Raw genomic sequence first — 13183 nt, 5'->3', positions numbered from 1 at the left:
AGTTCACTAAACATGGCATGCACAAAACGATTAGCAATATTGAATCTTTTAGCAAGGTCAATGACTAAATTGTTCAAGCTTTGATTTTGTGTAAATAATCCTTAAATCTGAGGCACATCATTGACTTTTATATTGGATGGTTATGGTTCACAAGTACACATAATGATGTCTCCTTGAACCGTCTTTATACTTGATGGTCATAGTTCGTTCATATACGAAAGCACGTGTGCACAATAAGAAATCTATAATAATGATGTTCTATGTGATCTAATTGTGACATTATATTAAAATCCTGGATTAGAATTGTAACCGAGAATGAATGGTTCATGTCTTGTAGAAATACATGTCAATTAGGTTTGTGCATGTAATCAAATTGGTAGCTTGATAAACAATTCCATGGCCTTTGTTTGATCAAGATATAATAAGACAATGATTGAATTACATAATAGCCAAACTAACAAGTTCATTATGTTCTTAAAACATTCACATAATTTGGGTAACCATGGTTTATTGCTATGTCACTCATGGTTTGTAGAACCTGGAGATTGATAGAGACAATCAATTTTCTTGGGAGTACAAATCCTAATGCCAACTCAATGATGAACTTAGAGATGTTACACACCATAGCCAATTTAAAATGATGTTTGAACGGGAGAGACAATATTGCAAATATGTTTGCAATACAATCAAATTGAGTTGGGTTGAAGATTGATATTCCGAAACAAGTTTAGAATCAATGGCCATATTAATAACCTAAAACGGGTTCAAAATTAATGGGTTGAAGGTTGATATTTTGAAACAAGTTTAGAATCAATGTCATATTAATAACCTAAAACGGGTTCAAAATTAATTGCCAAATCAACATCTAAAACGGGTTCAGATTTTATAGTCAGATTAATGATTTGAAATAGTTTCAGAATCAATGGGTAGGTTAATATTCTGAAATGGTTTCAGAATCAAGGGTCAAATTAATGATTTAGAATAGTTTCAGACTTAATAGCCAAATTAATTCTTTGTAATGGTTTTAAAACTAATGCCCAAAATAATATTCAGTAATGGTTACATAATTAATGCTTGAATTAATGCTTTGAAATAGTTTCAGAATCAATATCCAAATTTAGACTCTGAAATGGGTTCATGCTCAATTGTTGAATTAATGCTCTGAAACAGTTTTAGAGTTAATGGCCGAATCAATGCTTTGAAATGATTTCAAAGTTAATGGCCAAATTTATTTAAATAAATTGGATGTGAGACTGATAATTAGTGATGATTGAGATCAATCAAATGAGTCACACACAAGAACAATTGCTAACACAATTGAAGTAGTGAACTCTCTCAAATTTCTCTCTACTATTCGTGGCATGATTGATGGTGTCTGAACTAAAGATTCGACATATGTGGGGTTGGAATTGAATAACATCAAAATCAGATTATTTTGAACACGCTACGAGGAGATCAAATATTTTTGGTTGGGAACTGAAGAACATCAAAATCAGATTATTTTGAACACGCTACGAGGAGATCAAATATTTTTGGTTGGGAACTGAAGAACATCAAAATCAAATTATTTTGGGCACGGCACTAGGTAATGGAATTATCCCTCTTCGTTTCTACATGCTTCTTATTAAAATGCACGAATAATGATTTTGAGATACATGCATGGGTTTTTGTTTCCATTGTGAATCATTTTTTACTTAATTTTACTTATGCATGTTGGGAAAAATCCCAACAATAAAGGCACCGATCCTCCCTGTGCTGTTTCAATTTGTTTGATGGCATCCTTGTATTATTATTATTATTTTTTGTTAATGTGGCCCTAAACTATTTATTTTCTCGTCATGTTAGTTCTCCCGTTGAAATTACTAACGAGAAAAGCAGAGTACGGCGAACAAGAAGGTTTCATTTCTGTTGTTGCTGCGTGGAGCTGCAATGTGGGTTTTGGATTTTCATGGAGGGATGACAATCGGGTATTTGGGGATTTCTATTTCTTTGTTCTCGTTGGTGATGTGGATGATGCGCCTGCGGTTGCTCTTCTCGTGTGGGTTTCTTGCGACATGCAAGCGCAATTGCAAGAATGGTGTTGGTAAGGCCTATGAATTTCTAACTCGATTGCACCCTCCTTTATTTTTTTCAGCTTTGCGTCCTCCAACTTGTTGGTTGATCCAAGGATGCTGCCCTTGCCTAGATTTGAGGGGAGGGCGACAACTCCGCGGTTGGGGCAAGGTCATCGTGGACCTCATTGGCAATATGCGAGGCTGACGAGGGCCACGGCCCTCACTTGCTCACTCACCACACGCACCGTCCCTCACTCTTTGGCCTGGTTCAACAACAAAGGTGGCGGTGGTACATGTGCCGGCTTGTTGGAGCTTGGCAAAGTACGCTGACCCCTCGCCGGCAGAGGCAGCACCGCCGCTGCTACTTTCCTCCTCTGTTTATATTTTATATTTTGTTATTTTCATCAAATTTCTATTTCCTAAATTTTGAAAAGAAATTGTTTTGTTTTATGCGTTTAGTTTCATTTAATGGCACGTGGAGTGCCACATAAGGTCCTGTAGTGGCATTTAACAATCATGACAGCATTTTCAAACACTTTTAACACAAGGACCGATTTGGTATATATGTCTTTATAATATTACATTGGTGAAAAAAGACAGTATGGGGATGCAATTGCCGATTTTCGCCTCTGCAATTACCCTTTCTTAAAATTTTTAGACCAAGGCTTGACATTAACTTACATGATGATGATAAATCTTCCAAAGTTTTTCTTGGCACTTCATTTGTGAAAGAGACCGGGTTAAAAAGATTGTAATATAAATATTCACTCGAATGCTTAGGAACGTCATAAAAATCCCAAATTAATTCCCTAAATTTTCAAGTACTGTGTTTTGACATGGTAATTCAATACACTAGATAATATAACCCTTCTCTAGGGTAGAAATTATAATACTTCTCAAAGTAGAAAATCTGTTTATGGGCCATGCGGCATGTCTTTTGTTGGGCCTCCTTTAATCAAATGTAGGCAATTTAATCAACGTCGACTCTAATCTAATTGTACTTTTTCGTTTTGGTTGAATCGAACTTGGTATCAATTGAAACAAATTGGGTACTTTCTTTTTAATTTTGGATTAACACCATGAAAAACCTCAAATTAATACATGTGTAACAAATTTATCACAAACTAATCTTTTGACTACCAAAAAATCCCAAAATTGGTATATTATTCATTAAATTTTACCGTCAAATTGATGAGTTTGATGATACGTGATAGTTGACGGATGTATATTATTTTGAGGATTTACCTCCTGTTTATCACATATGTACTAGTTTATGGTTTTTTATGATATTAATCTATTTAATGGAAACTAACGGAGAGTAAATTTCTCATAAATGTACTAGTTTTAGGTTTTTGGTGTTCAAAAGTTTAGTTTAAAATAAATTTATCATAAGTATATTAGTTTGGGATTTTGGTAGTCAAAAATTAGTTTGGAATAAATTTGTTACAAATATGTCAGTTTGGAAATTTTAATGATATTAACTTTTTAAAATTTATGTGGTAGATTGCAGATGCCATGAAATACCATACTAAAGCCTAAAACGAAGAGATTGACACGAGGCAAGCCTAAGATGTCATGTAAATGTCCAAAGAAAAAGTCTAAAGGACCTGTACAAGTCATATGTCTAGATTTAACTGGCTTACGAGGCTTGTAGAGTGTTTTATAGATCTCCAAGTAATTGAATCTCCACGACTGTGCCCCTGTATTTTTCTTTTGATATTGTTATAGTAACCTAAATAGCCACGTAGATAGATCAACCTTTTAGAGATATGAATTTGAAAAGAGAGTGGACATTTCTTCCGAGAGATACAATTTTATATTTTGTTTTTCCAGTCATATGGTCATGGATCATTTTTTGCATACCAGAGTAGTGTATTTTCCAAACTAATTAAAGGCAAGTGATCCGCGACAGAATTACATTGAAGTCAGTCTGTATGAGCACAACACAAAACCTTGAGCTCCAAAGTTTGATTAAGCTAGAGATGAATCTCGATTCTCGAGAATTCGCTCGAGTCTACAGGAGCATTTCTTGCCTGAACACTTCCAGCACTTGTTAGTGCTGATCTTCCCCTGAGTACTTTCGATCGCTTCAGCCTTGACACGGCATTTTGTTCCGACTTGCTTGCGGTGCTCGATGATTTCCTCTTCGTTGAATTTAGCGGGTATGCTTTGAGCTACGGCATCCGGTGCATGCTGAACCATGATGTCTCACTTCTTAGATACTGCTTCCCTTCATCCTCTTGATCTTCAGACTCGGAGGACATCAGACAGATAAACAGAAGGATGGATCACACTTGCTAACTGATTTAACAGCTCTAACAGATGGGCAGTTGGCCCTCGATCTGGAGTGTTGTTTCGGTTGGTCAGATAGGAGATCGCCGTTGTGCCAAAAGCTTGAGAGAAGCATTTGGGAAGAGAGTGAGGGAGAGAGAAAAGCTCGATCTTGTTCATCTCTACTTAACAAATTCTAGCAAAGATCACTAAACTGACGGCAATTGAAGCTAAGTACGACAAAATTTATATATGGATGTGTCGCAGCAAGATTCTTTCAATTCTGTTTAGGACACTAGATATCTATAGTGTAGATGGTTAAGCTTCATATAAGAGGCAAAGGAAAGAGAGCTAGTTTATGAAACCAGCTTGACCAAACCAAACTGATGTTAGCATCCAAGAGAATTTTACTTTTGACTGAAAGATTTAAAGGGTCTATTCTATTACTATTCCTGACGTGCTGCTTCCACTGCCTCCATCATGCTGCTCAAGTCTGCAGGAACATTTCTTGCCTGATTGCTTGCAGCACCCGCTAGCGCTCATCTTCCCGGAGTGATTTCGATTGCTTCAGCCTCAACACAGCATTTCGTTCTGACTTGCTTGCAGTGCTTGATGATTTCTTCTTCATCGAAATTACTGGGTACTCTTTGAGCCATGGATTCAGCATCACCAGAATCTGGTGCATTGCTGAACAACCATGATGCGTCACTTCCTAAATTCAGCTTCCTTTCATCCTCGTGAATATCTGGACTTGAAGGACAACAGTGAGAAGAACATTGTGACCTTCTCTCTATGTATTTGACAGGCAAACAGCAGGATGACTGGCACTTACCAACTGATTTAACGAAACAAACTGATGGGCAGTTGTCACTTGAGCTGTGGAAGTTTTTCGGTTGGTCTGTAATAGAATCAATCTCTCCAAATGAAGACAGGTTTCCTGCAGGCTGTGTCGTTGGCTTGCAAGTAAACCCTTCAAGGTTAATTAAACAATCTCCTTTCCACAAGCTAAATTTCGTTTCAGAATTAACATCACTCAATGCATTTAATGACAAGGTCGAGTCTTGATTTGCAGTGATAGAGCAGCAGCTGCTGCATTGTTTATTATTAGTGTTCCTCCTTTGGACAGCGCAACCAACTTCATTCTTCTTGCACGAGTTTGGCGAGAAGGTACCATACTTGGATCTTGAGAACTTCTTTTCTTGGTTTGACGTTGCGTTTAGAAGTTGCATGCTGTTGAGAATCACGATCAAACACGTGCCCACATCTGTAAGAACTGCAGCCCAAACCAATGGGTACCCAGCAAAGGCTAATCCAAGGATCACGCCCTTCAGAGATATAGAAATAAGTACGTTCTCGACGAGCTTCCTGAAGGTCCTCCTGGCGAGTTTAATAGCTTCTGGGATCTTTCCAATGTTGTTTGACATGAGAATCACGTGGCCTGTCTCCATTGCAAGGGCTGAACCAGAAATCCCCATTGAGATGCCTACATCAGCTGTGGCTAATGCAGGAGCATCATTTACTCCGTCACCAATCATTGCAGTTGGTCCACCTTTCTTGAAGTCTTCTATGATCCTTGCCTTGTTTTCTGGCAAGAGTTCTGCATAAACAAGGTCTAGGGCATAGTCGAGCTGCAAACAGATTTTCAGTTTTATAGTACACTCTTCATAATAGTGGCACAATAGTATGAAGTATATCCAGAGAAGAAATGTAAACCAAGATACATTTGGACATGCTCAATAGGAGGCAGTTTCGCTGGTAGAAAGTAAAGGAACCTCTGTAGGTCTTGCTATGCTGAAACTTCAAGTTCAAATGCCTACCCATATGGCCAAAATTTATCATTTGATTTTAGCATAGAAAGTTGCATTTCTTTGTTAGGACTCAGTTTCTTTTATCAGTGCTCCATTTTCTTTAGGGGACAAAATGAAGAGAAGATGGTTGAACTTGCTAAGTTTTGGTCTTTCTCTGCAAGTCATGTTCCAAGTTGTTTTGGACCAAAAAGATCCACTGGAGCTCAAAACTGTGATGGTTCTTATTAATAAAATATCAGTCTCAGATTAAGGATTAGCTCATGTGGAAGATCATTTCTATGATTCAGGAATAATGTAGCAAGAAGAAGATGACAAAAGAGCACCTGAGACTGTGCGGACCTGGCTGCAGCTTGGCTATCACCTGTGAGCATGGCAGTTTTGATGCCTAGTGATTTAATATCATCAATTGCCTCCATCGATCCTGTTCTACAAGCATCTGAGAGACTGAACTTGCCCACCAGCCTTTGTCCAGTGTATATGAACCCATTTGTGTCTGTTTCAATGCTGCTCTCTGTGATGCACTCCAGTAAATTGGATGAGTGGTTAATGAGAAATATGGAAGAAAAATAAGGAACAAGAATATTGCAGATAATTAATTATTTGCTTGACCCTAGTTATACGAAATTCGCTATATTTCTGTAACAGATAAACCAACCTGTTTCATAGCCAGCCCTTAGACCGATTCTCCGGTTCCCAATAAAAATGCCCTTACTGTTGATTCGACCATAAATTCCTTCCCCAGGAAAATTTTGAAAATCCTCCACATCTTCAGGCTTTGCCTCAATAGAGAGAGAATGGGCATAATCAATTATTGCAGCTGACATTGGATGGCTTGATTTACTCTCGATGCTCGATACCCTTCACATTGCAAAATTGCTTTCAGATTTTACATTGTGATGCCTGATACTTTCAATTCCAATCTCAAACATGAGCCAAAGATTAGAATTGTTGGATAGCTCTTGATTGAGTTGAATAAGGGATGAATGAGTCAGATTACCAGTAGAGCAAAGTGTTAAGGTCGATGTCCTTGCAAATTGATTGGAAGTTGGTCACCACAAACTCTCCTCTTGTCACTGTCCCAGTTTTGTCGAAAGCCACGGTTTTAACCTTTGCCAGAATTTCAAGGTACTCACCTCCTTTAAACAAAAGCCCGTCTTTTGCAGCCCTTGAAAGTGCACAGAAGAATGTGATGGGTGTAGAGAGGATGAGTGCACAAGGACATGAGCCGACCAGAACAACTATTGCCAAGTGAAACCAGTGGTCTTCATTCTGAAGCTTCAGTGCAGCAGGAACCACAGCAATACAAGCCGACACCAAAGCAACTCCTACAGAAAATGATAGTCGTCAAGCTCATGAAATGCTTTGGAGATGAATACTATCTTGTTATCAATCAATACAACTGTGCACGCCCAAAAATCACTTTGAAATCTATAAAGCCCTTGGTTACTATGGATTCTAACCAACTCAGTCGTCTTGAAAGTGAAAGCAACTAAATATTTAAACTGACAACAATCATCACTGTGCTTCAAATTTCAGGTCATTCACTTAAAAAATATCCATAACGTGGAATATCACTCAGCAGTTCTCCTACAGAATTAGCATCTGGTATTATATTTTCATTACTCTCCATTAAAATGTGGACATATTTATAAAACATATGTAGGTGTCCTGCATAATCGGGTACTTGCTTGCCTGGAATATAGTATTTTGCACAGTTATCTATGAGGCCTTGTGTATGAGACTTCTTCTTATGAGCATCCTCGACTAATTTAGCCATTCGGGCCACCACACATTCTTTAGCCAAAGCCGTGGTTCTCATGCTAATGTAGCCTGCAAAGAAAAGTGAGATACAATGGAAAGATGACTCAATAGTGGGCACATGCTCTGTTGCCGAAAGAGGAAAGCAAGAGATGACATTTATGAACTCTAACCGTTTAAGTTGATAGAGCCAGCCCAAACAGTCGAACCTATATCTTTGGCTACAGGATATGATTCCCCTGTCAACATTTTCTCATCCACGTCACATTTCCCATCCACAACAATTCCATCAATCGGTATGGCTTCACCAGCCTTAACTGAAAGTACTGTGTTCATTCGCACTTCATTAACATCAACAGACTCTCCAGTCTCGGCTATAACAGCTTTTTCTGGAGTCATGCTTGCCAAAGATGACATGGTTGCCATAGCCTTCTCACAGAAAAGATCAAATCACCGGCCAAGATTTACCAAATCATCAGAATCATGTATCTATCCCGATTGTGAGAGATAAAGAGGAAATAAGCTGTTGCAAGCAGGGAATGGTGCGCTTCCAGGCTATCTTTTGGTCTGATCTTGCATGGTGAAAGCATAATACAGTGTACGATTTCATTTTTCAAATTTCATTGGGCAATATGCTTTCAAGTAACGTCTTTTTGTATGACTCGTTTAAGACTATGGGGTAACGTCAAATGTCTTACTGTCTTCAGCCAAAACGTACTGATTTGAAAGATTTAAATCCATAGTTCTATCAGACTGCCCAACCAAGTTCTTTTTCTTTTCTTTTAGGTAACTAACCACCTAATTACCACAGACCTTTTGAAATATGATGCAAATGCATGGATTTAGAGGGCGCTGTTTCTAGATCAATCTTAACTCTGTCAATATCTAGTACTTTCAATAGCCTCCCGGTTCAAATAAAAAGATTTGAATTCATTTGGGAGCTAATGAAGAAGGATAGATAAAGAGCAACTTGTACATATTTTTAGCAGGAAGAAAGATTGGTGGGAAAACCATGCATTCTTTCCTATTTTGTTACTGAACAGAGAGTTGAATATCAAACCTTGTGACTAGCCATTAACTCGAGCCACTGAGCAATGGAAAACAGGAAGACTATGGAAGCAGCTTCCCAGTAATCTTGCAAGGCAAGTGTTCCTATCACTGCAAATACAGCATTGCAACAAGATTACAAAACTTTAATCAATTTCACAAGATGATCTACTTTTCACATATATACAGATGTCAGATCAATGACTATTTCATTAAGTGAGAAATCAACCCCACTGATTCTTGTTATTTGACAGCCTGTCCAAAACCTTTTCTTTCTGTGCTGTGGGTAGGTGATATCTGAGCCTAGTTGTCCAATACTAGGCTAAGTCGAGCTCCCTGTCTGGTCAAAAGCAATGCCATATTCATGAGGGGTGACTTGTTCATGCCTAAATCTAATCCTATGAAGCGAGAACACTTTTCCACTGCATTACTTACATGGTATGTCCATTTAAGTCACAGCAATAGACGGGTCATTTGGAGTGTACCTAACGTACATTGCATCTTACTAACGAGCCAAACCATCAATTTTTCTTGTTCATTTCACATTGCCTGATGGTTAATGCCCATGTTTTGACGTCAAGAATGCTGGGTTAGTTTGGCGACATCGCATCCTAAGCCCACACTATGCGATACAACCTTTAGATTGTTTACTTTGGTCCTTTACAGCAATCTTTATTTCCTAAAAAGTTTGACCTCTAATAAAAGATTGACATGAACTCGCATACCATCTGGCGAAGAACAATTAATCATTTGAAAAAGGTTATCACCTGAAATCAGAACAAGAACATTGATATTCAGAGTTAGATTCTTGATGGACGCCAAGCTCCTCAACCCAATCGGCGGAAGGCCAACCACAACAGCAGCCAGAGCCAGCCATTTCAGTGGGTGATAAACATACTTAAGAAACGATAAACCGAACAACAACCCACAAATGATCAGTGCCGGCGATGGCCATTTCGTCGCTGAATCAATCTCGCCCCGATGTCTAATGCTGGCTTCCAACCTCACCCTATTTAGAGCCTCAACTGCCATATTAAGTACATGAAACCATCAAATACAACACCTAAACTGCAATTCCAGGACAAACGCTCAGCAAAACCAACTGCGATTGACCATATTCATACCGAGTTTGGACTGAGAAACGATTAGAGGATCATGGAGGACGATGACAGTTTTTGTCGGGATGATGACCGATATGTCGTTGACTCCGTCAAATGCCCTCAAGATCTTCTCGACCAATGGAACTTCCGAGGCACAGCAAAGACCCAACACTTCCAAGTACGTTTTTTCTGTACTGGATGGCATCTCTCTCTCTCTCTCGATCTCTCTCGACAAGAAAGATGCGGAAAGAAAGTTGGAGCAGAGGGTTGTGTGTACATGGGTGACTAAAATATATGAATGTTTAGGTTTCTGGCGTGGAAGGTATCATCTTCTTCTTCTTAAGCTTTTTAAAATATATGCCTGTCCCTATTAGCAAGGTTGGGCTATGAATAATTATTTATTTGTTACGTGAGATTTGGTGGATTGGAATTTTTTTTTTTTTAGAACAGGTGGATTGGAATTCAATGGGCCTTCTTTCTCAGGAGTTAGGAGGCTTTTACGCGAGCAATGTTCTTGTTAAGTTGTCATCTTTAGCACTTAGGGCATTGTTGACATCCGAAATTTTTATCGACGTTTAAATATTCAAACGTTCATTTTGCAAGAAAAATAAAAAAAATAAAGAGCAAAAAAATGAATAAAAAAGAATGAAAACATTAAAAAAGAAAAGAAAAAGAGAGAAAACATAAAGAAAAAGGGGAAAAACGCTGAAAAAAAATATATAAAGGGGGGCCATTTAACGGAGGAAAGGGCTCTCTCTTTACATTTTTTTTTTTCTCTCCTGGGTTCCCGCTCTCTCGGCTAAACGGCCGAACGAACTCTTGCTCTCGGAATCTCGACCTCCTCCTCTGCACTTTCCTAAAAACCCTAGAAAACAGAGTAACCGCCAGCGAAGGAGCCGGAGGTGAGGGGCTCAACGGCGGCGGCGGCGACATCGGTTTCTGATCATTTCCTTGTCTCGGTTCCTCGCTTCGGGATTGCAGATTGCCTTCGGTTTTTCGTTTCTCTTCGTCCGGTGTGCTGACGCAAGTTCTCTTCCGCCGCTGCTAAATCGACCTCCGAAATGGAGGCGCTGGTTTGTTAGGGAACCGGAAGGAGGTAAAACTCGCTCTCTTTCCGAATTTTTCTTGATTCCATGGCGTCACGGAAGCTTCCTGGTGTGGTGACATTTTTGAGTTCTTGAGGTTTCGGTGCGTTGTCCTCGGTATTAGATTTTTGGTCTCGGCATTTCTCTGCTTTGAAAAGACTGAGGTCGATCTATTAGAGCGGATTAGTTTGTTTTTTGGCGTCACGGTTTTGCGGGCGTGGAGTTAGAAGATTGGGATCGTGGTTAGGTTTTTGTTTCGAGCTGCTCTATTCTTAGTTCCAGAATTGGTTCCTTAGTCAGGTGTGCTTGTGCGTTTTATGTACGAAGCAGAGACTGGGAATTGTTGCCACCGTTTGTGTGAAAATTGGCCACGATTGAGGTTCTATTAAGGATTTAAGCTTGCTCTGATGTTGTTGTGATGGTAATAAAAGTGAATCGTCGGTTCATATTCTTGTATAAACTCCTTGATGGAAATGCATATCACATGTTTGATGAAATGCTGGAACCAGATCTGAGTGTGTTTCTATTAGATCATTTAGCCGAAAGTCATAATGCATCAACTCAAGTCATTCTTGACTTATGAAATCTCACTGTGGCTGACTGAGTTAGAATACGATGCTCATTTGTTATTGAATTGTCTTTATGATTCTCATGTTGGAAATTGTGTCTTGATTTCTAAGGTTTTAATTGAGTCTTATATACGAACGGAGTTCAGTGTTGGAATCATTGCTTATATGCTCAGATTTCTCTATTATATCTAATTTTTCCCTGTCCATATTACTCTATGTATCATCGCTGTGTATGAGGTGTGGTCGGTGATTGAGTGAGAGCTAGCCTCTTGAAATAGAAGCTCACTGACAGTGGTTGACAAGACCACAATCATTAACTATGGACTCTATGCATTTAGTTGTTTTCATTACTTGTGTTTTTTTTTTTTTTCCGTCATTCACATCTTTGTTATTGAGCTGTTGCGGCCCTGAACTAATGTCCATTGATTCTTCATTTGATGCTATTTTGATCAAGTAAACTCATACGTGCTTGTGAGAATATATGGCCTCAATTTCATGGCAATTTGTCATCAAACAATCACAATTTGCAGTCTCGTGTGCTCTGTTACAATTCTGATTGCATGCTGAAATCATGGATTATAGATGCCGCAATGGATAATAGATGATCAATATGTTGATTGTGGTCATTTGCATTCTCTGGAAATTCGTAGGTTTTCAAGACTTAGTTTTTGCTATGGCAAATTTGAGGTCATAAACTTCGAAATCTTGAGTTGACGTGTTCTGGAAAATCGATCTACATTTGATAAACTTCGATTTGATATACTAAAGGGCTCAAATGGAAGTCATTTACTAGCTCAAATCCATCTAAAAAATTTGTGTACTGTGCTGGAAATTTGATTTGAAATCTACTAGTTGCTGTGATTGTTGAACACGTTTGCTGTTTTCTGATTTTCTTCTGAATTTTTGCTTAGATTTGGAGGTCAATGGATCAAGAAAGTTTTCTTGACATATTCTTGGCTACAACATATGATTCTTTTAGATCTTTTGGATTTGATTTGATTAGAGAAATGCTGTCTTTTCTGTGACTAGTTGCTATTAGTCTTCAAATGAGATATCTTTATGACTTGACATGATTTCCTGAAGTTGCGAGTTTTGGGTATCACATGAATTGCATATTGACTGCATTGTTCTTCATGAATATACATGTTGCATAAATATGTTCAATGATGCATATGTTTAGTAAGTGATCCTTTGTCAGCTCACTCATTTGTTTGATTAATTGAGAACCAATGTCATATGGCTTGAATGCTTGTCATGTTGTATGCTTCATGATCGTTAGATGAATGATTTAGGTGCGACCCATAATAATAATGAACCTTGGGATATCACTTAGAATTTGATTGAGGGACTTCATGACTTTAGTCACCATTTCTGAATACAAAAGATGTCTTGTTTTTGGTTGTTTTGATATGCATGTTTGTTTCTCTCATTTGTATGTACCTAGTTATTAGTTTCTTGGACTAGATTTAGAATAAGATCCTGAACATGGGT

General features: G+C 38.4%; 1 protein-coding gene across 2 annotated transcripts; it reads right to left on the bottom strand.

The window, feature by feature from the left end:
- Nucleotides 1-4549: 4549 nt before the first annotated feature.
- On the bottom strand, nucleotides 4550-10339 carry LOC104437346 (putative inactive cadmium/zinc-transporting ATPase HMA3). Of its 2 annotated transcripts, XM_010050286.3 has the most exons (10): nucleotides 10063-10339; nucleotides 9706-9963; nucleotides 8952-9049; nucleotides 8065-8320; nucleotides 7826-7963; nucleotides 7131-7458; nucleotides 6789-6991; nucleotides 6457-6644; nucleotides 5158-5953; nucleotides 4550-5070 (listed from the first exon to the last, which is right to left on the bottom strand). In XM_010050286.3, the coding sequence occupies exons 1-10, from the start codon at nucleotides 10241-10243 to the stop codon at nucleotides 4865-4867; spliced, it is 2652 nt and encodes an 883-aa protein (XP_010048588.2). In that variant the 5' UTR covers nucleotides 10244-10339; the 3' UTR covers nucleotides 4550-4864. The 2 variants fall into 2 exon arrangements, with proteins under 2 accessions (XP_010048588.2, XP_010048587.2); XM_010050285.3 differs by having other exon boundaries at nucleotides 4550-5953.
- Between the last annotated feature and the right edge of the window lie 2844 nt (nucleotides 10340-13183).

This window comes from Eucalyptus grandis, chromosome 3 (assembly GCF_016545825.1).
Source record: "Eucalyptus grandis isolate ANBG69807.140 chromosome 3, ASM1654582v1, whole genome shotgun sequence".
NCBI classification, from domain to species: domain Eukaryota; kingdom Viridiplantae; phylum Streptophyta; class Magnoliopsida; order Myrtales; family Myrtaceae; genus Eucalyptus; species Eucalyptus grandis.
This window is presented reverse-complemented; position numbering and strand designations above follow the sequence as displayed.

What these genes read in the sequence shown, in the direction of transcription:
- LOC104437346 (XM_010050285.3), bottom strand. Translation starts at nt 10,243, where the DNA reads ATGCCATCCAGTACAGAAAAAACGTACTTGGAAGTGTTGGGTCTTTGC. An exon ending in TGGCTCTATCAACTTAAACG is followed by an intron (nt 7,964 to 8,064) that starts GTTAGAGTTCAT and finishes TTTTCTTTGCAG; the next exon opens with GCTACATTAGCATGAGAACC. An exon ending in AAGGGCTGGCTATGAAACAG is followed by an intron (nt 6,645 to 6,788) that starts GTTGGTTTATCT and finishes AGTGCATCACAG; the next exon opens with AGAGCAGCATTGAAACAGAC.